Below are 23,399 nucleotides of genomic sequence, written 5' to 3'. Positions count from 1 at the left end.
CCAAATGGATTTCCATCAAGCATGCCAAGAACCTGCCCATGTACTGGGTCTCCTGCTCTGCCCTCCCTAAAAGCTTCTGTTCAGCAACTCATGAACAGCCCCCACCCCATTACTGAGTCTTCTGATGGTCATCACACTAGCTCTTGTCAGTGATACATACCTGAAGAGCAGTAAAGGATAACCATTTGTACCCATTTCACAAATAGTCCTTGAAATCGTAACATTAAGGCTTCAATTCTAGGCAATCTCATCTGAGTTGTACGGTCTACTGAACTCAACTGGACCGTGTAGTCTTTAAGAGAGAGATGAAAGCAAGCTTGCTTATTTTATGGGTTTAATTTCAGATCCTCATGCCATTACAGTGGCACAAAACTGAGAGGAAATACATACTGTGCAACTTTCTTAATCTACACTGTATTATGCTTTGTAGCATTGCATTTGGCAGGCAAAAGTAAAAATAAACAGGATCTTCATGTGGCTCAGTAAGAAAAGGAAGTACTTTGAAGCTGCCCCAAAATTTCCAGGATGAGGTGATGCTAATTGCCACTATAGTCCTTTTGTCTACAGGGAATATGATGGCCAGCACCTAGGTGTTCAACTAAACAGGATACAAGTGAACATTGAGAATGATCGGCTACTCAGAAGCTACGTATTTCGGAAAGCAAAATCCTTCCTTTGAGTTTAGAGCAGCTCGTCTGATAGTTTTCCACTGCCCCCAACGAAGTCCCCTCTCTTCTTCCTCTTTATTAAAGAATTTCCCAGTATGTGGGTTGTGTCAGCAGAACAACGAAGAGACTAAAGGAGGCTTGGTGCTGTCCCTCTCTCAGGCATCATGAAGGTTATTCTCATTCAGCAGGATCTTTTCCCCAGGTTTGAAGGCTGGCATGCCCAGGTAAGGGCAGCTGGCACAGCGGAATGCATCCCCCAGGTAACACTGCGGAGAGAAGAGAGGCTGGGTCAGCGTCTTGCCAAGGGCCCGAGTGTCTCAATGCCTGTCTTTTTCTAAGTGGGAACTGGCTTGTCCTAAATATTACTTTGATGTTTTATCAAAGTACATTGAACAAGTGGGGGTAAGGGGTGGGGGAGATAAATCAGCTTCCATCTGTGTTGGGGTCCAGTGAAAGCAACTGGAGGGATTTGGCAGTCTTTTATATGCCTTTCAAGACTGCCAAATCCCCTTGGGGGCAGAATTATTTAAGGGCTGCACATACGCCTCCAGGGTCATTCTCATTCCGCTTCAATCACAGAATAGTTAGCCAGGGGCTATTTAGGGCAGGGGTCTTCAGGCTTTTAGGGCTGGTGGGCATTTGGGATGTCGGGAGCCTATCATGGGCACGCTACAAGATGGCTGCCCATTCATACAACACTCATTTCTCAGAAGGCAAACTGGTGAGACGGAAGGAAAAGTAACCTGTCCATGAACCCAAGTACAAGGCAAAGGTCGGGTCTGAGCTACAACATAAATAAAAATGCTCCTTTGAACCCAAATCAAAATGATGCTGGAGGACAGCTGTTTGCTTTGCAACATGCCTGCCTCCCAGTTAAAAAATAATTTTAAAATTTCAAATAAATTTTAAAAATCAGAAGGGAGCTGGTGGGTGCTAAGACGGGAGACCCAAGATTTCGGGAATAAACACTCTCTGGAGAATGCCAAGAGTCTAGGAATGAGAGTTACATTTTTTTACTCTTTTTGCACAGCTGTCACTTCACACAACTCATTCTTACACAGACTTCTCTTCCACGTAGGAAACAGAACATGACCTACACGAATACTCCTGTATCTATTTTGTCACATATAAAAAAATCTGAAATCCACTGTGTTTTATGCTGCAAAAGCAAGTGGTGAAAGCCATACATTAATGTAGCCGGGATTAAATTCTAAATGCTCCTAGATAAACCGCAGATCTGAATTAACAGTTTCGTGAGTCTGCACCCTTACATTGCCACAAGCAGATTTGGGCTGCTGGCTCTTCTTCTCCTGCTCCAGTTCTTCAGCAAGACCGCAGGTGCTGCAGAACAAGAAACAGGCTTTATAAGTCTATTTGTTTAACAAAGCACTCATTGCATAGCAGTTTTGTGGTATGTGGGTGGATTATAAATCCTTTCGTCCAAAGGACACGTAGGACTCTAGGCATGGACACGTATTCCATATCTTACTTCTTTCCTAGTTGTTCTTCTAGCCATGTTGCAAAACAAGAGACACAGAGAGAGAGACATAGAGCACCTCATCTAATCATACTAACCAACGCAGGAAAGAATACTGGCAAATGCCTACAGTTTTCAATATTATTTGTCTGAAGATCTATTGCTCTTCACCTAGGTTTCTAGCATAGAAGAAACTACATGTTCAACCCCATCTTATGCATGATTATTTGGAAGCCCCAATTTCCATGTGAATTACTGCCAATTCAAGGGACTGTGATCCAGTCTCTTTACAATTCCTAGCTGGATTTCCCCCTACACCTTGTTGAATGTTCTGGCTATCTATTTTGTGTGTGTGTGCGTGCGTCTCACATAACCTATCCCATCAATAAAGGTCAGAAAGTTTGTATGTCTAATTAAAAGAAATTATTTTAAAGTTATTCTGCTGTTTCACCCAACCTTACTGGTTAACACCAAAACAAATATTCAAAATGACAAAGAGCAACACAGATCACTGGAAAAAACGCCTATAGTTCAATACGCTTGTTTCCAGTATCCTAAACCATGTGATAAAAAGTGCCAATCTCACTTGCTCTTTTGGAGCAAAAGGCTTACCAGGTGTTCCACCTCAGAATTAAATCTATCGTGGAAACCGCATATATTCATGATTTTTTTGTACTCACCAGTTCTTACAGGCTTTCCTCTTCCCAGATTCCTTACAGGTGGGGGCTTTGAGGGAAGCTGGATCTGGCTTTTTCAAATCCTCAGGATCCAGAAGCTCATCTGAATCCAGCAGATCCTGAAAAGAAGTAAACAATAAGGACCCTGACCGACATGAAACCAAGTTATTTGTTTTACGTTTAAGTCATTCTCCATTTTGGGAAGTTTTCCCCACCTCTAGCTGTGTAGTGTTGCTGCAGATGCCTGGAAACATTTCAAAACAAAATAGCCGAAGTAATGTGGTGCTCATTCAGCCATCAGAACATAAAATACAGAGCCTCCTGGGGGTGGGGGACGACACACAAACCAACATATAATTGCAAAACATGAAATAGGGGATTTCTCATTGTTTTAGGGGCGTCAATTCACACTTACCATGTCCTCATCATTCATATCATTGGCAGAAAGTGTCCAGAGCTTTGCAGCAGTGGAATCCAGCGCTGGCTTTTCTGATGACAACAGAATAAGGAAGAATTGTAGAGAACTGAATTCCAGTTATGGCAGAGTATGCTTTACTACCTTCTGCTGTATAATCAGTTCCGGCGTGTGTGTGGTGTTAATTATTCTAGAAATAGAACTTTGTAAGGGGGCGTCTCATTCAGATATTTTCAAACCTAACTGTGGAAATCTATTTAATTCATCCAGCACAAGGCTTCCCTTGATAGCGATCTGGAAGCTCCAGCTAGCAGAATATGGTGCGACACCAGAGGCACATTACAATGTGCTGAATTTCTGCTACGAAAGAATCACGCAACTGAAAATTATGGCGCTAGCCAACATTTTGAACTTTCAAAGGCTCCTTTTCAATCCCACCTATACCAATTGCCTCTCATACCAAATTCTGATCCACAGTTAACAGGCATAACAGTTACATGTTATTATTGTGCTCCACGATGCCACATCATCTTCAAGAATTACCCCCCTATATACTTTAAGAGGAAGGCAGCTGCAATGGCTGATGCAGCCAACCTAGGGCTGCTTCTTAGCCTAATGCCACGCCTCTGAAGATGCACAAGCAGATCTCGATATGGGCCAACACAAAATTCCTTTACGTAAAGCAACATGGACATGCTGACCATCACAAGTTTAGTTGTTCTTTTTTGATGCTGTGCTAGATAACTAGGGGGGAAATGGCCATGCTTTCAAAGGTCACATAACAATAACCACCTAGGCTATTAGGATGCCTTCTATTGAAGAATTTAGTGAATTCGTGTCCCCATTTGCACAAGTGCTCACTGTGAAGAAGGGAGTTCTCCATCTGCCTCTCTTACCAACTGGAGCAGGTTTCTTGGCAAAGGAAAGTTTGAGTTGATGTGATGATCCCACTTCAAACTTGGGTTTCTTGCCTTCAATCTGAACTGAGAGGAGGTCATTGCACTGCAAACCCAGACGCTCCTGGACAGATTGGGTTTGCTCTGAGGTTAAAGGCTCCTTCTGGAGCTGAATACAAGAGAAAGCATATTATTATTATTATTATTATTATTATTATTATTATTATTATTATTATTATTATTTCTTACCCACCTCTCCCTCTGGATCGAGGCGGGGAACAACACTGGATACAAAAATACTATAAAATACATAAAACTGATTAAAAACTTATTAAACTAATACATTATTAAAGTAACAGCCAGACATCTTAAAATTCAACTGAGTAGGCCTGCTGGAAGAGATCAGTCTTTATAGCTTTCTTAAATTCAGAGAGACCGTTAAATTGGCGAATCTCTCTCGGCAGGCCATTCCACAGTCTGGGAGCGGCAGAAGAGAAGGTCCTCTGGGTAATGGTTGTCAGCTTAGTTTTGGCTGATTGAAGTAAGTTCTCCCCAGAGGACCTGCGAGGCAGATTGTATGGGAGAAGGCGATCCCACAGGTAACCTGGACCCAAACCATGTAGGGCTTTAAAGGTAATAACCAACACTTTATACTTCGCCTGGAAACTAGTAGGCAATGAGTAAAGTGATTTTAAAAGTATTGCCCTAGTGGTTAAATTCTACCTCACACTTGGAATAAGTGACACAGTACCATCACCACTACCAACAAAATCTTTCCACCCTTTTAGAAACCTCACCAACACAAACCCAAAGGAAGCTTCTTTTGCTAGCTCTCTAAGCAAATCCAAGCTTTTGTTTTTCAGCTGTATTGTGGATTCCTGTCACAATTAGAGTGGACATTATAATGTTGTTTTGTTATATTATTTTCATTTAAAATGTCTTGGGAGCTGCTTTGGGAAAACTTATTTTTGAAAATCGGTGTTGAGCCTCTTAAATAAAACAAAACAAAAATCCTTTTCCGTCACAATCTTAGAAGGCTCAAACACCACACACATACCTCCTTTATTTCCACCAGCCCAGAAAGCTTCAAAGCTGTGGGTAGCTTGCTTATTGACTTGAGTCTGCTGTTGTTACCTGGCAAGTATATGACATGGAGAAAAAGAAAAGCTGTAATTAAGAACAGGGTGTGGTGCTCAAAACATGAACGCACAGAAGAGTTTTGTCCTTTGCTTAGCTACTTTCTGAATTATTTTAAGCCCAGCTACACAGTGATTTCATTAATAAGCAAATTCAGCGGTGTCGGGGTCTCACTGATATAAATGTGCTACTTCCAACGAACTCCCAGAAAACTGAACCCCAGAATCTTAGGGCAGGGGAGGGGGGCATGTCTCAGTGATAGAGCACATGCTTGATCTGCAGAAGGTCCCAGGTTCAATCTGCGGCTTCTCCAGGTAGGGCTAGCAAAGAATCCTGCCTGAAACCTTGGAGAGCTGTTTCCCATCAGTGTCAACAATACTAGGCTAGAGGGACCAATGGTCCAATTCAGCAGTTTCCTCTGTAATCTTTATTCTCATGAGAAAGTGATTATTAGGTCACTCAGCCCATATTTTAAATCAGCTGCATCTTGTGGGTGTATAATTAACGCCATGTCAGGAAACTGCATTCCCACTGCAGGAGCCTCACCACCCTTCACAGATAGGGCTTTTCCACACTGCCATTGGGACTTGCACCATCTGTGTACCTACTCTGAGCTGCCACCGGCAATTTTTAAGTGGACTCTGTGTTTAGATTAGCAACCTACCCCATACCAAAGGTGGATTGATTTTCTTCCCCATGCCCCATTTCCACCCTCATGGACTCTACTCTTATGGTGAAGTTGTAGAAGATGCAAGTATATGAGTGGTCAAATCCAACATAAAAAGAAGTTCTTGAAAAGTGTGATTCTGTTGACTCTGTTGAACCTCTCAGTGATTTTCACAATCACCAACTGTAGTATCCTTCTGAGTTGCCTGAGTGAGATGGGGCACTGTTATTTCAGTGATCCTGCTCTTTCCTGGAAGGTCAGTCTCAGATACTGGGGCTGGGAGAATATTTCTCTACTACATGCCTTTGAGCCTTACTCAGAGGGGTCATTCAGAGGTTTGGTCTGAAGTATCATCAGTATACAGATTATATTCAGCTCCACCTCTTCTTTCCAACATTCAATCCCAAGGAGGCAACAGATGATAAACTGGTATCCAGCCCCAATTCAGGAGTGGATGGGGATGAACAGGTGAAACAAAACTCAGAGGACCTTTTACCAGCTTTGACTGATGCAACATCTCTGCACTTTTTATGGAAAAGACAGGCCCAGCCTCAGTTACCCATGCCCTAGTTACTTGCAGGCTGGATTACTATAGTGCTCTTTACATGGGGCTGCCTTTAGAGACAGTCTGGAATTGTCAGTTGGTCCAAAATGCAGAGGCCAGATCATTATCTGGAACTCAAAGATCAGAGCATACTAGCATACTACTTCAATCTTACATCATCTGCACTGGCTGCCTGCTTCATTTCTTGACTCAATTTAAAGTGCTCATTTTAAGCCTTTAAAGCAGGGTGCACAATCATTTTGGTCCTGAGAGCCGTATGTGGCTCAGGGATTGAGGGCCGTGCACACGCATGCAGAAAGAGTGTTCTCTGGAGGAGGGAGTAGACAGGCTTCTTTCCACCCGCTGCCCCTATAAATCCTGTTATAGACCCCTTGAACTAGCTTCGGCCCATATGCTCAATGTGGACAAACCTTCATCCATGAAGTTTAGATCCAATAAAGCCTCTTCTGCCTAATTAATTTTTGGCATCCCAAAATCCAGTGGCAAGAGAAGGACCAACGCATTACCTGTTTCTGTTGTCACCACCTCTTTCAGGAGGATACGGCCCCCTGGCTTGACTATCCGAGCTATTTCAGCCAGAACTTCTGCACTGTGTACTGTTGAGCTGCCAGGTACCAGTCCAGACAGAACCACGTCAAAACTGGACTCCTTATGGGATGCTGGAGGGATAAAATTATTAAGCGTATACATAACCATTCTGTAGTCTCCTTTTACACATATGCATACCATAATATCTGATGGGGTTAGACCTTCTGAATTAATTAGACATTATGAATAAGTATTAGCGACATCAGAATTGTTTTGGGAAAATACTGCAAAGTAGCAACCCTTGAACACTTTACTGAAGGTCACTATCAGGTGGCAGAAGTTGGCCAATGAACAAAATGCTCAGGTTCCTTTTGTCTACTCTCCCAACCAGGCACCCTAATAACTCCATACACAAGGCTGCACTGCTATACGGCAGCTGTCTCCTTGCACACACTGAGGTCAGAGTCACGCAATGTGGATAAGGTCAGGCACAGTAAGATGAAGAATACGGATATTTTGTCCTGTCCATTTACAGCCACAAGTTCTGTCCATGTTGTACAAACTAAGGCAACCGTTTCGCGGTGCAAAGAGATCACACATAATACAGAGCACACTTCCCCAGCCTGGCGCCCTCCAGACATGTTGTCACTACAACTCCCATCACCCCAACAATCATGGCCAATGGGCATCCTGGCTGGGGATGATGGGAGTTGTGGCCCCACACTTCTGGAGGATGCCAGGCTGGGGAAAGCTGATTTAGAGAAATCTCCTCAGCCCTCCTATTTACCAATTTCTCCATGCCACCAGAGTTGCAAAGGGGGCATTTTCTCAGGTTATTAATGACATAATGAGGAGTTATACTGCCCCTCCCTGAATGGGACACCTGATGATGTCTAACTCATACTGATTCAGGATGATGGCAATTTTAAACCAACCACAGCCATGAATACTTCTGGACACTTATTTATTTATTGATTGATTGATTGATCATATTTATACCCCGCTCCTCAGCCAAAAAAGGCTCTCGGAGCGGCTTACACTTAGCAAAAAAGACACTTACACTGTAGCAATTGGTCGATGTTTTCTACAGATACTCGACCTTCCGCTCCAACAATAGCTTGGATGTTCTGTACAAGACTCTGGAGCTCCTCAGTGGAGGAGTGGCTATCCCAAACCACTGCCACTTGTTGGCCCCTGGAGATCCCATGCTCTGCCATCTCTGAAATATTGCTGGGCCTGAAAGGAAGAAGGAACTGCTGCTAAAAACAAGAGCCATTTGCAAGAAACAATATATGGAGAATATAAGTTTAAATCAGGGGTAGGCAACCTGGCACTTTTCAGATGTTTTGGACTACAATTCCCATCATTCTTGACCACTGACCATGCTGGTTGGGGCTTATGGCAATTGTAGTCCAAAACATCTGGGGGGCACTATGTTGCCTAGCTCTGATTAAAGTCAGTGGGATCCTTATGGCTGTTAATATCAGAGGAATACTGTCAAAGAGAAACCAGCTTCCCCAAACATATTCAGAGGGATTCCTTACAAAAGACGTCTTAGGTTTAGGGCACATCGCTTCTAACATGTCAAATCAGGAAACTTATTTTCAGTTACAGTACTATAAGAACTGGAGAACACCGGACTGGAACATTTCTTTATTCTTATCTCAGCTGCACACATTTTAAAACAACAGATCTCTAAAGGACTCCACCCTTCCCTAAGTGGTAAAGATAAGAATTGTTCAAGCCCTAACACTAGACACTGCCAATAAGGAGACCTTAAGAAGCCTACAAGAACTGAATAATAGGAGGTCTACAATCAGTGGGCAGCACAAGCTGTAGCACAGGCCTGTACAGCAACTGGAAAGAGGATTCCATTTCCACCGAGGCAACTGATGTCTTGGCGAGGTCTCGGTTTTAGCCGTAATCTGCCATTGCATTCAGCATTATAATGGTCTTTATAATTCAAACAAAATCTATCCCAAGACCTTTTGCACACTCCCTCCACCTCCACCTGTGGTCAGCATCAAACGAAGTCTCTTTGCATATGCTATTATGACCTAGAAAATTGTGCTCCTCAACTTGAAGAGCAAGCTCCTTTAGTCAAACTGGGAGAAGGACCAAGTCTTTTTAAAAGATCAGAATTACACAAGTGTTCACAGTGATTGCAAAAGGAAAAGAGAGGAGATTCACAGGCTGTATTCCATAACTGCAGAGATGTGCACATAACAATCCAAGGATTGCAGAAGCGAATGGAAGCACGTCCCAGACCTATTCATCTGCCAGAGGGCCAACGGGGAAGGAACATGGCACAGTGGTAGAGAACATGCTTTGCATGCACAAGGTCCTAAATTCAATCCCCGGCATCTCCAGGTAGGGCTGGACAAATCCCTGCCTGAACCCTGGAAAACCGCTGTGCAACACTGGGCTAGGTGGACCAATGGTCTGATAACGCAGCTTTCTATGTTCCTAAGGACATTTTGATGGCATGTGTACGTGTGAGTGGATTTTTGTATGAATTTGATTGGTCTGAAGCCACCTTGAAGCTAATTTGATCAAAAGGCAGGGTGTAACCAACTTGCGGCCCTCCAGTTGTTTTTGCCTACAACTCCCATCAGCATAACTAATGGAACATCTGGAAGGCCACAAGTTACCCACTGCTGATATAAATTTTGAGATTAATACATTTAAGCGAATGCAGAAGATTAGCAGGATAACATTGACTTAAGTGGTGTCATCTACACAAATTCAATGTAAATGGACTTGGATAAGACAATTGCTCTTTTTCAGACACCCTTTCACATATCCATCCAAACTACAGATGTGACGGCTGCAGTCTTCCATCCTGTCCTCAGAATTTCTCCCTTTGTTTAAAAAACGAACAAACCCTGGCAGGTATAACTTAGCTCAGCATTCTCCAGCCTGATGCTTCCAGAAGTGGCTGGGCTGGGGGATTCTGGGTGTTGTAGTCCCACACATCGGTGGGGGGACATTTGGTTGGGGAAGGCTGAGCTAGCTAAGCAATAATGATTACAGCGAGGAAAGGTGCCATTAAATCTAGTGACTCAGGCAGAAATCCCAAGGAGGCCTTGAAGAATGTGGGGGGCAGCTTGGGCCACCGTGGGGGGCTTTGGGTGGGGTTTCTTCCACCCCCCTCCCGCCCCTTAGGTCCTTTTTGAGGGGGGGCGGCGATTAAAGAAGGGAAGGGGCCAACTGAGCCCTAGTGAATGGCGAAAAAAGGTTAAAAAGGGGGGGGAAGGGGGGGTGTCGCCCTCCCCTCCAACTCTGGGCCAAAGAGAGAAGTGACGTCAAGAGCCGCCCCGACGCCAGGGTAGATGGGCGCCCTCGGGGCGATTTGCACGTGAAGGAAGGCGACCCGGCCCCGCTTTTCGTCAGGCTGCCGGAGAAACCAGGCTACCAAAGACCCCCGAGGAGGCCGTGGGGGCGAGCAAGACACTGAGCGCCCCCCGCCCCACCTCGCCCCACCTCACCTCACCCCCCATTGAACCGCATGAGGCGATGGGAAACGAGCCACTCGGGCGTCCCTCACGTACCCAGTGCCCCGTCTGCCTTTCCAGTCCCACCACGCAGTAGCCGCCTTCTCCTCGCTGACTCAAGCCGAGCCTTTTCCGCCTCGTCACAGGCCCCCCGTCGCGCTGATCGTAGCAACCTGTATAGGCCCGGCGCTTTTTCTTCTTTTTTCTTCCCTTGCCCTTTTCAAAGATGGAGGCGCGTCCTACGGTCGAAGGGTTTCTGTTGTGTGTTGCCCGCTCCAAAGATGGCGGAAGAGCGCTCACTGTGAGCTATAGAGGTAGAAAAATGTAGAGCAGCACAATTTAAAATTCTACCCCTGCCCACGTCTATGGTGAAATCCCTCTCACCACACTTATTTATTTATTTATTTATTTATTTATTTATTTATTTATTTCATTTTTATACCGCCCAATAGCCGAAGATCTCTGGGCGGTTCACAAAAATTAATTGGATACTTGGAATATTGTATACAGTTCCAGTCGTCCTACATTAAAAAAAAGAAGGTATTGTACAGATGGAAAAAGTGCAGAAAAGGATAACTAAAATGACAAAGTGTCTGGAGCATCTCCTCTATGAGGAAAGGTTACAACATCTGGGACAACATTGTCATCTTTTCGGCGCCAGGTCAAGACTTTTCTCTTCTCCCGGGCATTTTAACAGCATTTAACAACGTTAAGTTTGTTTTTAATAGACCCCAGAATTGTTGTTTTTAAATGGATACTGTTGTTTTTATACTGTTTTTTATGCTTTTGATGGTTTTTAAATTTTGTATACTTTTAATGTTTACCATTTTTAATTGTTGTAAACCACCCAGAGAGCTTCAGCTGTGGGGCGGTATATAAATGTAATAAAATAAATAAATAAAATAAATTATTTAGATTTGAAAAATGAGGGTAAGGGGAGACATGATAGAGGTGTACAGAATTATGCATGTTGTGGAGGATGTAGAGAGAGAGATTTTTATCCCTCGCTCAAAATACTAGAACGCAATGGGTCCCATGAAGCTGATGGGTGGGAGATCCAGGACAAATAAGAGGAAGGACTTCTTCACACAGCGCATAGTTAAACTATAGAACTCACTACCACAAGATGTAGTGATGGCCACAAATTTGGATGGCTTTAAAGGGGGGTTAGATAAATTCCTGGAAGAGAAGGCTATCAATGGCTACTAGTCCTGATGGTTATGTGCTATCAGGCAGTAAGCCTGTGTGCACCAGTTGCTGGGGAACATGGGTGGGAGGGTGCTGTTGCACCATGTCCTGCCTTGTTCATCTCTGGCCGGTGGCTGGTTGGCCACTGTGTGAACAGAGTGCTGGACGAGATGGACCCTTGGTCTGATCCAGCCTCAGGGCCCTTGTTATGTTCTTAAGGTGCCACAACGTCCTCAGCTGATCTACACTAAACAGGATATAACGCTTTGAAAACGTTTTGAAGACTGTATAGGGAGCGTGTCCTGGGTCTCAACAGTTGTCACTACTGTTATAAACTGTTTTAAAGCAGTAGTGTAGATTGCAACAGACTAATTAACACTGCAAATCCGCTGAAAACTGGTACAATTTTCTTTGTTGTTTCAGCTCAAGCTGACGGCCAGAGGTGTCAATAAAAGCGAATTCTATACTAGGGTGACCATATGAAAAGGAAGACAGGGCTCCTGTATCTTTAACAGTTCTATTGAAAAGGGAATTTCAGCAGGTGGCATTTGTATATATGGAGAACCTGGTGAAATTTCCTCTTCATCCCATCAGTTAAAGCTGCAGATGCCCTGCCCTCTTAGCTGCAGTATAGCTCCTGCAGCTTTAACTGTTATGATGAAGAGCAAATTTCCCCAGGTTCCCCATATATACAAGTGACACCAGCTGAAATTCCCTTTTCTATACAACTGTTAAAGACACAGGAGCCCTGTCCTCCTTTTCATAGGGCCACTCTATTCTATACTTCCTAGCTGTAGCCTCTTCCTCTGTCTCTACGAGGCGACCTTGCCTGTGGAGGCGGCTCCCTCTGGTACCCTTTTCCCGCCCCCAAAATGGCGGAGGCCGCCTCGCACCGCCTTGTCACAGGCGGTTCTGGAGGCGCTACTGCCCGCGTCAAAGATGGCGGCGTCTGCGGCGCGTCTGAGGCGAGCGAGTTGGGGGCTGCTGCGCTGCCAGGAGGGTGAGAAGCTCGGGCGGGAAAAGGGGAGCCAGGCAGCGGCCCGGGGGTGGGGAGGGGAGCCGCCTGTCGCCCCCCCTCCCCGCCGCTCGCTACCGGGGTTCTGCGCCCCGCCGTCGGGGGCTTGGGGTGGGAAAGGTGAGGTGAAGGGCAGTTGGCGCCGGCGGCGCTTCAGCCGCGTAGCTCTGGACACGTGTGTATGCAAAGCGTCGGGGTGGGAGAAGAGCCGCTTGGGGTGCTGAACCCGGGCTGGCAACTTGGCACGGGTGAAATCATAATCATTTATATTCTACTTGTCCTCCAAGGAGCTCAAAGTGATATTCACGGGTCTCCCTCCGCTTCCCCTCTCCCATTTTATCCCATTTTATCCTTACCCTGTGAGGTAAGCTGGGCTCAAGGTCGTCCAGTGAACTTCATGCTACAACTCCCATCATCCATGGCCAGCATTGGCTGGGGATAATGAGGGGTTGTGGTCCAAACATCCCAAGGGAGCCATGGGGGCGGGGGAGGCGTCTGTAAACGCTACACCAGTATGTGCAGAGAGAGTACTTCATTTATTTTATTACTGCCCATTATTTCTGGGGTTATTGCATTATTTCCCTATTATTGCTGAGTTTACTGCGGCCAATCTCCACAAGCCTAGGATTTGGAAAGGTGCAATGGTTTGGATTTGAGTACATGACTTCCTGGGCGAATTTAGCTCAGAGTTTCTCTTTTTAGATGGGACCCGTGATGCAATTTCCAGCCTGAGCCTGACATTTTAATTTGATAGCTTGGTGAGCACAGCTTCAAATTAATGCATCTATATGTGTGTACGTTTCTCTAAATGTCTTCTGACAGGAGATGACGACTCTGAAGAAGTTTGTTGGACAAGCTGACAAAAGTCTAAACGTCCCACCGTGTGCATAAGTTACACTTGCGTATTCATCATCAAATGTTCAGTCATTTGTTTAACTCAGTCTTTCACAGTTTACCACTGTGGGAAATGTTCTGCTTTGGTGAACAGAAATACATTCTTCTGCAACAGTCAAATGGAAAGTATATTTGAATGGGCCATTGACCATATCAATAATTACCAGCATAATGTTTAATTAATTAATCACTAGAAATAGTCAGGTTGTTGGCTAACATGCCACTTGTGCTCGTTAACTTCTTTTTGGCTTTCAGAAGGACAATACGTATTTGGTGACATGCTTCTATAAAAAGAATCCATCCCTTCCCAGTTTCTGAGAGGCACTAGACTACAGTGCATAATGGCTTGGCTGTGGGCTAGATTCAGATCTGTGCAAATACGTAAGGTGGCCTCGAACAAGCCATTTTTCAACAACAGTTTTTCAACAGACCTTGATCTGTGCATTGACTATGTAAGGAATTGTACTTCAGAAGTGCAGTTGATGTGGTTAGCAAGAATAATAAACTGTGTTCCTGAACTGAGTTCTGCTTCAGTCTTCAGACATCAGCACTTCCCAGCCCAGCGTGGTCTCCGTGTTGCAGCTGTGTTGCAGAGAGTTTCAGATGAGCAGAAACAGCAGCCCCTCCAGTCTCCCACCCAGCAGCATTTCAACTCCCAGCCAGTTGGAGAGCAGCATGATCAAGAGCATCCACACTCACGTCCCAGGTAACCTGCATAGCCCTCACCTCCCCCCAAAGCTAAATCTCGGTGAGATCTTATTTTCCCCAAGTTTAACAGCCAGTTCTGGTGTAATCCTTTGTCTTGTCAAACAGCTTGTGCTATTTTTGCACCGCTGGAGATGCCCGAATCTCCTTCTCCTGCCCATAATTCCAGGGTGACATGAGCAGCATCACAAATCTTGTTCGTCCTTTACCTGCACAAAAGCCATCCACACTACTGTGACAATTGAACAATCCTGTGAAAAGCGGGTTCCTGGATTTATCCGGCATGGCATCTGTGCCCTTGTAAACATGAATGAACAAGCAGTGTGTCAGTTTATCAGACACATAAGTGCCATGCTGGATCACACCGAGGGTCCATCTAGTCCACCACTCTGTTCACACAGTGGCCTACCAGCTGTTGGCCAGGGACCCACAAAGCAGAGCATGATGCAACAGCTCCCTCCCACCCTTCCCCAGCAACTGCCTCGAATACTGGAGGTAGCACATAGCCATCAGTGTTAGTAGTCACTGATAGTCTTCTCTTCCAGGAATTTATTCAACCCCCTTTTAAAGCCATCCAAATTGGTGGCCATCACTACTTCTTGTGGTAGTGAGTTCCCTAATTTATATGCTGTGTGAAGAAGTCCTTCCTTTTATTTGTCCTGAATCTCCCACCAATCAGCTTCATGGGATGACTCCAGGTTCTAGTATTATGGGAGAAGGAGGAAAATGTCTCCCTATCCACGTTCTCCGCACCATGCCTAATTTTGTACACCTCTTATAATGTCTCCCCTTAGCCTCCATTTTTCCAATCTAAAGAATCCCAGCTGTTGTAACCTTCCCTCATAGGAGAGATGCTCCAACCCCTTGAACATGTTAGTTGCCCTTTCTGCACTTATTAGATTGTAAGCCTATGCGGCAGGGTCTTGCTATTTACTGTGTTATCTGTACAGCACCATGTACATTGATGGTGCTATATAAATAAATAATAATAATAATAATAATAATAATAATAATTTTTCCAGCTCTATAATATCTTTTGTTAGGTGTGGTGACTAAAACTACTGAGTGTGGTCGCACCATAAAGGCAGTATGATACTGGCAGTTTTATTCTCAATTCCTTTTCTAATAATGCTTAGGATGGAATTTGCCTTCTTTACAGCAGCCGCACGCCGGGTTGACATTTTCATCGAGCTGTCCAGCACAACCCCAAGATCTCTTTCTTGTTTGGTCAAGTGTGTGCATAGGAGTCTAGGGTAGTGTTATGTTGGCATTAGTTTTGATGATTTTGGGAAAGCGATATGAGATAGCAAAGCTGCAGACTTCTTGGTACTTGAGCTCATTCATAGGGTGAAACTTCCTATGTCTTTTCCTCTTAGTTACACAGATCAGGGCGGTGAAGAATCCGAGGGCTACGAGAGTGAAGAGCAATTGCAGCATCGGATCCTCACAGCAGCGTTGGAGTTTGTGCCTACTCATGGCTGGACAGCGGATGCTATTGCAGAGGGAGCGAAGGTACATATCAAGAGGACTGATGTAATCTTCTGAGCGTAAACTCTGAAGTAAATCCTTCTAAGTTCAATGGGATTTACTTCCAGATAAGTAAGTATAGCATTTCACCCTAAGAGATCCAAGGAGGACCTTCAAAATTAAGCCAGTTTTAAGTGTTGTGGTGTTTCAAGATAACATTATTATTGTTTGTGAGAATTTTCTGGTGGAGAACATTAAATTCTTTGTAGAACTAGAACTCCCAAGGCTCCCTGGTAAGCAGCAATTACAGTTAACCCATTTAAAATGTGTTGGCCCTTATGGTCTTGACTGACAATGAATATGGAAGAAATTACTAAACCTTGCCTTCTGGGTCCCTCTATTGCTTCAGCTCTCTGCATACTGCAGCTGGTCATTTGGAGTACATGTGCTAACACAGGGGTGTTTGAATGTTGAATCTCAGTGTCGTGTAAAGGGCTGGATAGATTAGTTTCAGGATCCTTATGGAGTTCCAGGGCAATAAACTAGTTTTCACAGCAGCATGGAAACTACTGTGTAAATGAGACAGGGCTGTAATGTAGGGCTAGAGTGACACAGAAGTATCTGAAAAGAATAATAATTAAAGGTGAGTCATACTAATAATATTCCCCTGAGGGCTTTCCTCCTTTTTGCCTTTGGTAAAATCTGTGTAAGAGGTTTTATGAAACCGCTGGACAAATATTCTATCTTTCATTTTTTGAGTCACCATCCCAATATGGAGAGCTCAGGCTGAGAGAGCGGCTTGTCTAAAGCCACCTTATGACTTTGTAACAAGTTGAGATTTGAACTGCAGATTTGCTAATTTTCAGTGTGGTCTCTTGCTTTTTACTCCATGCTACTTTCCAGCGGTGAGTGCTCCAAAACAGTGTTGCTTCACTACCTAATAGGCTAAAGAACAGTGTTCCTTGCTCTTTGATGGTAATCTACCTACTAAACCTGTTTCCCTTCCTCCTTTTAGTCACTGGGTCTCTCTGTTGCTGCAGCAGGGCTTTTTCACAATGATGGCAGTGAACTGATTCTGCACTTCGTGTCCCAGTGTAACTCCAAGCTCTCTGAACTTCTCGAGGAGCAACACAAGTTGGTGCAGCTAGGCCAGGCAGAGTAAGTCCTGGGCACAGCAGCCGCTGCAGGAGGAGGATGTCTGCAAGATAGCCTTCCTTGTGCATCTTGGCTGCTGGCTTTGAAGAATTAAGGTCAGAGTCAAATTATGGGAAATAACCCTTGTTTTTTTTCCTTTCAAAGGAAGAAGAAGACAGATGAGTTTCTAAAGGATGCCTTAGAAGCCAGGCTGAGGATGCTCATTCCATATATTGAAAAATGGCCCCAGGTACAAAACCAAAGTTACTTGTTAGCATGCTTTTCCCTAGACCTCCACCTGTGCTCATTATTATTAGAGCTAGTACATATAATAACATTCCCACTTATAGTGAACTCAGGTGATGGAGTGTCTCTCAGTTTGGAAGCAAAATGGGGCCACCCAAGAATTAAATAAAGGTTTCTTGTGGGGATATACTTCCTTTGAGAGTCGGAATTTACTGCAACCATATGTTACAGGTCTCACTTTTTGTTGTAGTTGTCATCCTATTCTTCCTCCAAGGAGCTTAGTCCCTCCTTCCTTTTATCCTCTCAACAGCCTTGTGAAGTAGGTTAGGTGACTGGCCCAATGTCACATTATAGGCTTTGTGACCGAGCGGAGATCGATTCCGTTAGATATCAAACGTGTTCAGAATCTTTTCCTTCCAGTTCAAGAATCATTGAGGAAATTCAAGCCTCAGTTAGATTGTCCCTAGGCATCACTGACTGTTGCTTTTAGGACTCAGGTGACTGCTCATGTTCTTCCTCATGGTGATGAAAAAACATTGCCAGTGGTTTCCTCCTCAAAAGGCAGAGACTGGCAGTGGGGTTGAAATTATGTTGCTGAAGGTAGAGGCCGCAAGGAATTCAGGCTGGGAAGACATTCATGCTTTAGAAGAAGACTGGCAGTTAGAAAATAGCAAAGGAAAGCATCTGCAAGATTGCCAGTTAAGAGATCTTCTCCTTGCCTCATTAATTTCCCTGGCTTTCCCTAGGCTATTAGTTTGTTGTTGCTGCCGCACAATATCCCAGCCAGCCTAAACCTCTTGACGAGCATGGTGGATGACATGTGGCACTATGCAGGAGACCAGTCCACTGATGTAAGTCTGAGCGTCACGCGGATAACATTTATGGAGCTTTGGGTAGCAACAGGAAAGCTTGAAAATTGCTGCTTTGCATGATAAATTCATACTGAGCTGCACTTGGGGGAATTTATACAGTTCAGACACTTTTATTGCCTAATATGTTTTCATGATTCAGGTTTGCAAGGAGGTGTGGATATGATAGATAGTCTTTATTGCATTGAATGAATGAATGAATGAATAAGTTTATTATGGTATAACAACCAGCACTCCAATCAAACACCATACAATTTAACATATTACATTACAGATGTAAAAACGTGCATGTTATTAACGTCTCGCCTCTTTACGGCGTGAGATGGCTGCAGCACAAAATCTGGCCACTTTCACAGTAACTTTATTGCATTAGACATAGGCCTTGGCAATTTTGAGAACATTTATTTATTTATTTATTTATTACGTTTCTATACCGCCCAATAGCCAGAGCTCTCTGGGCGGTTCACAAAAATTAAAACCATTCAAAGTATAAAACAACAGTATAAAACCATAATATAAAATACAATATAAAAGCTCAACCAGATAAAAACAGCAGCAATGCAAAATTACAAATTTAAAACACCAAGTTAAAATTTATTTATAGACTGTTAAAATGCTGGGAGAATAAAAAGGTCTTCACCTGGCGTCTAAAAGCATATAATGTAGGTGTCAAGCGAACCTCCTTAGGGAGCTCATTCCACAGCCGGGGTGCCACAGCAGAGAAGGCCCTCCTCCTAGTAGCCACCTGCCTCACTTCCTTTGGCAGGGGCTCACGGAGAAGGACCCCTGAAGATGACCTTAAGGTCCGGGCAGGTACATATGGGAGGAGGCGTTCCTTCAGATAGCCTGGCCCCAAGCCGTTTAGGGCTTTAAATGTTAATACCAGCACTTTGAATCGGGCCCAGACCTGGACTGGCAGCCAATGAAGCTGGAAAAGGACTGGCGTAATGTGGTCTCGTCGGCCAGTCCCTGTTAATAACCATGCTGCCCTGTTTTGTACCAGTTGAAGTTTCCGGACCGTTTTCAAAGGCAGCCCCACGTATAACGCATTGCAGTAATCCAAACGAGAGGTTATCAGAGCATGGATAACTGTAGCTAGGCTATCTCTGTCCAGATAAGGGCACAGTTGGTATATCAGCCTAAGCTGATAAAAGGTGCTCTTTGCCACTGAGTTCACCTGTGCCTCAAGTGACAGTTCTGGATCCAAGAGCACCCCCAAACTACGGACCCGATCCTTTAGGGGGAGTGCAACCCCGTCCAGGACAGGGCAAACATCACCTCGCCGGACAAATGAACCACCCGCTAACAGTACCTCCGTCTTGTCTGGATTGAGTTTCAGTTTATCAGTTTAACATCGCAGATACTGCATTAACCTCCCCTCCAAACACGCACTACACTGTTAGTGGGAGTCGTAATGTGCATGCGTGCTATGAACCACAATGGGAGATAGGGAAGGAGATGAGCCAGTCTGTAGAAAAGTCCTGCTTTAATTTAAAAAGGAAGCCCTGTTCTCTCCCCACATCCTGGTCTCAGACTGAGAGCAGCGCATATGTACAGTCTTCATGTTGGGAGTAGAGAGTAGCATGTTGATGTGAGCCCTTCACCAACAGACTCTACAAATTCAGTGCTGATCATCATTGCAAACTCTGATAATGCATAGTTAGCATTTAAGATCTGTGCACACAACAAAAAAGTCCCCCCCCCCAATAATACTAGAACCTGGGGCCATCCCATGAAGCTGAATGGTGGGAGACTCAGGACATTAAGAAGAAGCACTTCTTCATACGCCTCAAGATTAAACTATGGAATTCACTACTACAAGGTGTAGTGATGGCTGCCAACTTGGATAGCTATAAAAGGGACTTAGACAAATTCATGAAGGAGGAGAAAGCTGTCACAGCTACTAGTCCTGATGCCTTTGTGGACCTCAATACCAGTGGCTGGGGAACGCAAGCAGGAGAGTGCTGTTACACTCATGTCCTAGTTCTGGGCTTCTCACAGGCAGCTGGTTGGCTGCTATGTGAAGAGAATGTTGCACTAGAGAAGCCTTTGGTCTGATTCAGCATGGCTCTTCTTATGTTCTGAACATTCACCATGATGAGCTTCAAAAAAAGAAGGGAATCCATATGCAAGAGGGGAGGTAAATGGGGAAAGCTGCATTCCTGATATTCTACAAGTGGTTTGGAATTCAGTATTTTGCCTGCATCAGAGATTTGGAAGATTTTTGTTTGATTTGTTTTTTACAAAGGAAAGCTGTGTTTTCCAGAGTGCCAGTTTCTGAGCCAGAGACCAGATTATAAGTTTATGTCGTACATCGCACGCAGTCACAATTCTCTTCCTGTCTTATTTCTAACACTTATATAGTATCTTTCTTTCTTGAAGACACCTAAAATGATGTACTATAAAACTTTATAAAAACCGTTAAAGCAGCTATGCAAACTGAACGTGGCCAAATCAAAACACCCAACACTTAGAACTGGTTTGCCTAAAATTGGCCATAAATAAGCCGGCTGTGTTGCATTAGGTTTTTTTAATTACAAAATTGTTTTCTTTTTATAGAAACTAGCAAAATGGAGAGTGCTTATTTAAGTGACACACAAAATTGAGTCGTGTTGTAAGCTGGCAAATTGCCCAGTTCTACTGCTCAGGCTCCCACCTCCAGCTGGGATGGTAGAAAGTGAAAGATTCTCTTGCAAACTCTTAAGCAACTACCTAAAAATACCCAGGGCTTATGATAAGAGCCATCATCTTTATGGCAGGAAATAAAAGCAAAATAAATTATATCTTAATTAAAGCAATTAATGAATTACTTGACCTATTGTAAACATAAGTAAGGGGTAGGAATAGCTTTACTGGGTCTTCTTAATGAATGGCTTTAATAAACTTGTATGAGAATAAAATAGCAGTCGCTGTGGTGACAAATAAGTAGCACACAGACAAATTAAACGAATAAACAAGAAAGCCAAATAAAAGACTGTGAGCACACCAGGAAACTTAAGTTCTTCTTGGAGTATGCAAATTACAGACGAACCTTTTAAAAGATTCAGCTTTACCAGTAAGGTCTAACTTATTTATTTCCCCCCGACTGGCTTGGAAACTGGGGAAAATGCACCGGTGTCACTTGCAAGACTCCATTGCAGCTCTTGTGGGGCAGCAACAGAGGTGATCTTTAAGGAGTTGGAAAAAAGATCCCATTTTCTACTTTGGTTAATGTTGGTTTGAGAAGTGAAAGAATAAATATGAGGATGTCATTTCGTTAGACAGGGTTCTATTTGAAGAAGTATGGGCATACTTCCAAGTTACTTGAAACTCTGGCAGGTTGAATGAGAAAGTAATTGGTTCTCAGCTATGTTGTGCTTGACAATAGTTCTATGTAAGATGACATTCTCCCCAGTAGATGCTAGTCCTATAAGAAAGTTGCGACCTTCCTGATCTGGAGGTTCCTGGCCACACCTGTTAAAACATGAGGGAGACAATTGCAAAGAACCTAGCTCCAGAATCGATTGCTACATCTTGCTAGGGAATCTGTTGTGCCATTGTTTTATTTAGTTATTATGTTTCCATATTGCCCAATAGCCAAAGCCCTCTGGACGGTTCACAAAAAATATGTAATGGTTGATGTAATGTAATACAGTATTATTTGTGAGCTTCTGGACACTGTGGCTGGCTAGTTGCTCAGTAATGAGCTGGTTGCAGCAAACAATGCTTGCAAGTGTCCCACTGCATTCTCAGGCTTGAATCTAGCGCAGTGGTTCCCAAAGTGGGCGGTACTTGGTGGGATTGCATAGGGGGGCGTTAAGAGGCAAGGGGGCAGCAGGGTGGCGCTCGAGGTGGTCTTTTCCGAGAAGCACCTCTCCAGAAGGTCTTAAAACCCAGGGACATTTTTATGGGAGAAGGTAGTTTGGTCACAAGCCATATAGGGGAAGAATCCACACATGTATTAATACCGTTTAAGAAGAGTCCTTTTAACGGTGAATTGAAATGTTTCAAAAGCACCAAAACGCTAATGAAGAGACATGCCCTACTTGGTGTGCCCTGCCACGCCGGCTGCAAAACAGAGGCGTTCGCTCTCTTTTCCTTCCCTCCCTTGGCAAGACTATGGCCAGTGCTTCAGATTTTGAATAAATATTCAATTCATTGTTACTGTTTTGAATTTTATTGTTATTATCTTCCTTAGTGGGTCGTTGAAAACCGCCATTCTGAATAATGATTTTTATAGTGTAGGGTAGGGGGCACTGGGCATGAGTTTGTGGAACCAAGGGGGCGATGACCTGAAAAAGTTTGGGAACCACTGATCTAGCGGGTATCGGCTACCACAATAGGATTTCTTCCCTTCCCCTCTCCGCTGCAGCTCTCTGTGCTGCCTGAAAATCTGCTTCAGATGGTTTTGTAGTCCTCCATAGCAGGTTTTGAGGGTGTGTGGTGGGGGAAGAGTCTCCAGTTCTACTGATGGAAGCAATACCACCAGTGGAATGACAACACTGGACAATTGAGGCATAGGGTAAGCAGCCTTTGGTTTAATCAGAAATCTTCATACGTGTGGAGTTTCATTGTGTTCTGTAGCACTCCCAACGAAACCAGTTTTATTCCTAGACCTTCTCGATGGTGTCTCATTTTGTGTTAATCCCCCTGGTTTCATATGCGATGGATAAACACCAGGGTGGCTTTCATTGGCTAAGTTTCTCTTTTAGTACAATGTATGCCTTGAACTACTTTTAAAGGGGTAGCAGTGTGACAGTGCAACCCGGAACGTGTTTCCTGAAAATAAGTATCACTGAGTTCAAAGGCCCTTGTTCCCATGTAAGTGGACTGCAGCCTTTGGTCTCATACAGCAAAAACAACGATGAATCTTGTGACTTCTTCAAGACCTTTTGTCCTTGATAAGAAACAAAGGGTCTGGCTCAGCTTCTTGATTTGGGATCAGCAATGGTCAAGGCCAGTCTGTGTTTCAGCTCATCCATTGTCTTTTTCACCTGTACAATGTAAGAGAACTCACAGATTTTTTTGCTGGGCTTTGTCCCAATATTCTGCAAAATGTTCTGTCCCACCAAAAACTGCTGGGCCCCATCCAGGTGCTAGAACTTTTTTTCTTGAGTCTGCAGTCCCATGCATGGAATGATACTTCATTGCCTTTGTAGATCAGTGCTTCTCTTCATGGCTGACAGGGTGGAATTATACAGTGTAAAATAAGCACACACCTTCATATTTGCTAAGTTTTCATATGCTTTTACAGGTTGCAGAATTCAGCATTTCTTGGTGCAGAATTTGCTTAACTTCTCACAGAAATCTAGTGTATGTTTTTTAAAAATAGTTTTTATACTCTTCAATTCCTAATTATAAGTGGTGGGCTTTCTGGT

At 44.0% G+C, this 23,399-nt stretch overlaps 3 protein-coding genes across 5 annotated transcripts in view; 2 read left to right on the top strand and 1 right to left on the bottom strand.

Annotated features, from left to right (window-relative positions):
* TMEM170A (transmembrane protein 170A) overlaps window positions 1-23,399 on the top strand; it is a 382,399-nt gene that overhangs the window by 49,531 nt on the left and 309,469 nt on the right. The window lies entirely within an intron of this gene.
* The window catches only part of COQ9 (coenzyme Q9), a 198,304-nt gene that overhangs the window by 169,910 nt on the left and 4,995 nt on the right, over window positions 1-23,399 (top strand). The window contains exons 2-7 of one of the 2 annotated variants that reach the window (XM_063141366.1): window positions 12,664-12,712; window positions 14,156-14,327; window positions 15,703-15,838; window positions 16,809-16,951; window positions 17,093-17,177; window positions 17,920-18,024. In XM_063141366.1, coding sequence (XP_062997436.1) covers window positions 12,664-12,712; window positions 14,156-14,327; window positions 15,703-15,838; window positions 16,809-16,951; window positions 17,093-17,177; window positions 17,920-18,024 — 690 coding nt within the window. Of the gene's footprint in view, window positions 1-12,651; window positions 12,713-14,155; window positions 14,328-15,702; window positions 15,839-16,808; window positions 16,952-17,092; window positions 17,178-17,919; window positions 18,025-23,399 lie in introns of those variants that run through there. The other variant, XM_063141365.1, reaches the window with a different exon arrangement.
* On the bottom strand, window positions 318-10,692 carry CIAPIN1 (cytokine induced apoptosis inhibitor 1). The gene is made up of 9 exons (XM_063141139.1): window positions 10,582-10,692; window positions 8,091-8,266; window positions 7,009-7,161; window positions 5,191-5,267; window positions 4,134-4,302; window positions 3,238-3,311; window positions 2,826-2,941; window positions 1,940-2,009; window positions 318-934 (listed from the first exon to the last, which is right to left on the bottom strand). Exons 2-9 carry the CDS (start codon window positions 8,245-8,247, stop codon window positions 824-826), a joined length of 927 nt encoding a protein of 308 aa, XP_062997209.1. The 5' UTR covers window positions 8,248-8,266; window positions 10,582-10,692; the 3' UTR covers window positions 318-823.

Source organism: Elgaria multicarinata, chromosome 14 (genome assembly GCF_023053635.1).
Source record: "Elgaria multicarinata webbii isolate HBS135686 ecotype San Diego chromosome 14, rElgMul1.1.pri, whole genome shotgun sequence".
Classification (NCBI taxonomy): Eukaryota; Metazoa; Chordata; class Lepidosauria; order Squamata; family Anguidae; genus Elgaria; species Elgaria multicarinata.
The sequence above is the reverse complement of the archived record's forward strand: the minus strand, read 5'-3'. Positions and strand labels throughout refer to the sequence as shown.

Bases quoted from the DNA above. Each gene is read 5' to 3' on its own strand.
- CIAPIN1 (XM_063141139.1), bottom strand. From the start codon at position 8,247: ATGGCAGAGCATGGGATCTCCAGGGGCCAACAAGTGGCAGTGGTTTGG. The intron at 2,942-3,237 runs GTAAGTGTGAAT...ACTTCTTTTCAG, and splicing joins ATATGAATGATGAGGACATG to GATCTGCTGGATTCAGATGA. The intron at 935-1,939 runs GTAAGGGTGCAG...TTCTCTCCGCAG, and splicing joins CCAAATCTGCTTGTGGCAAT to TGTTACCTGGGGGATGCATT.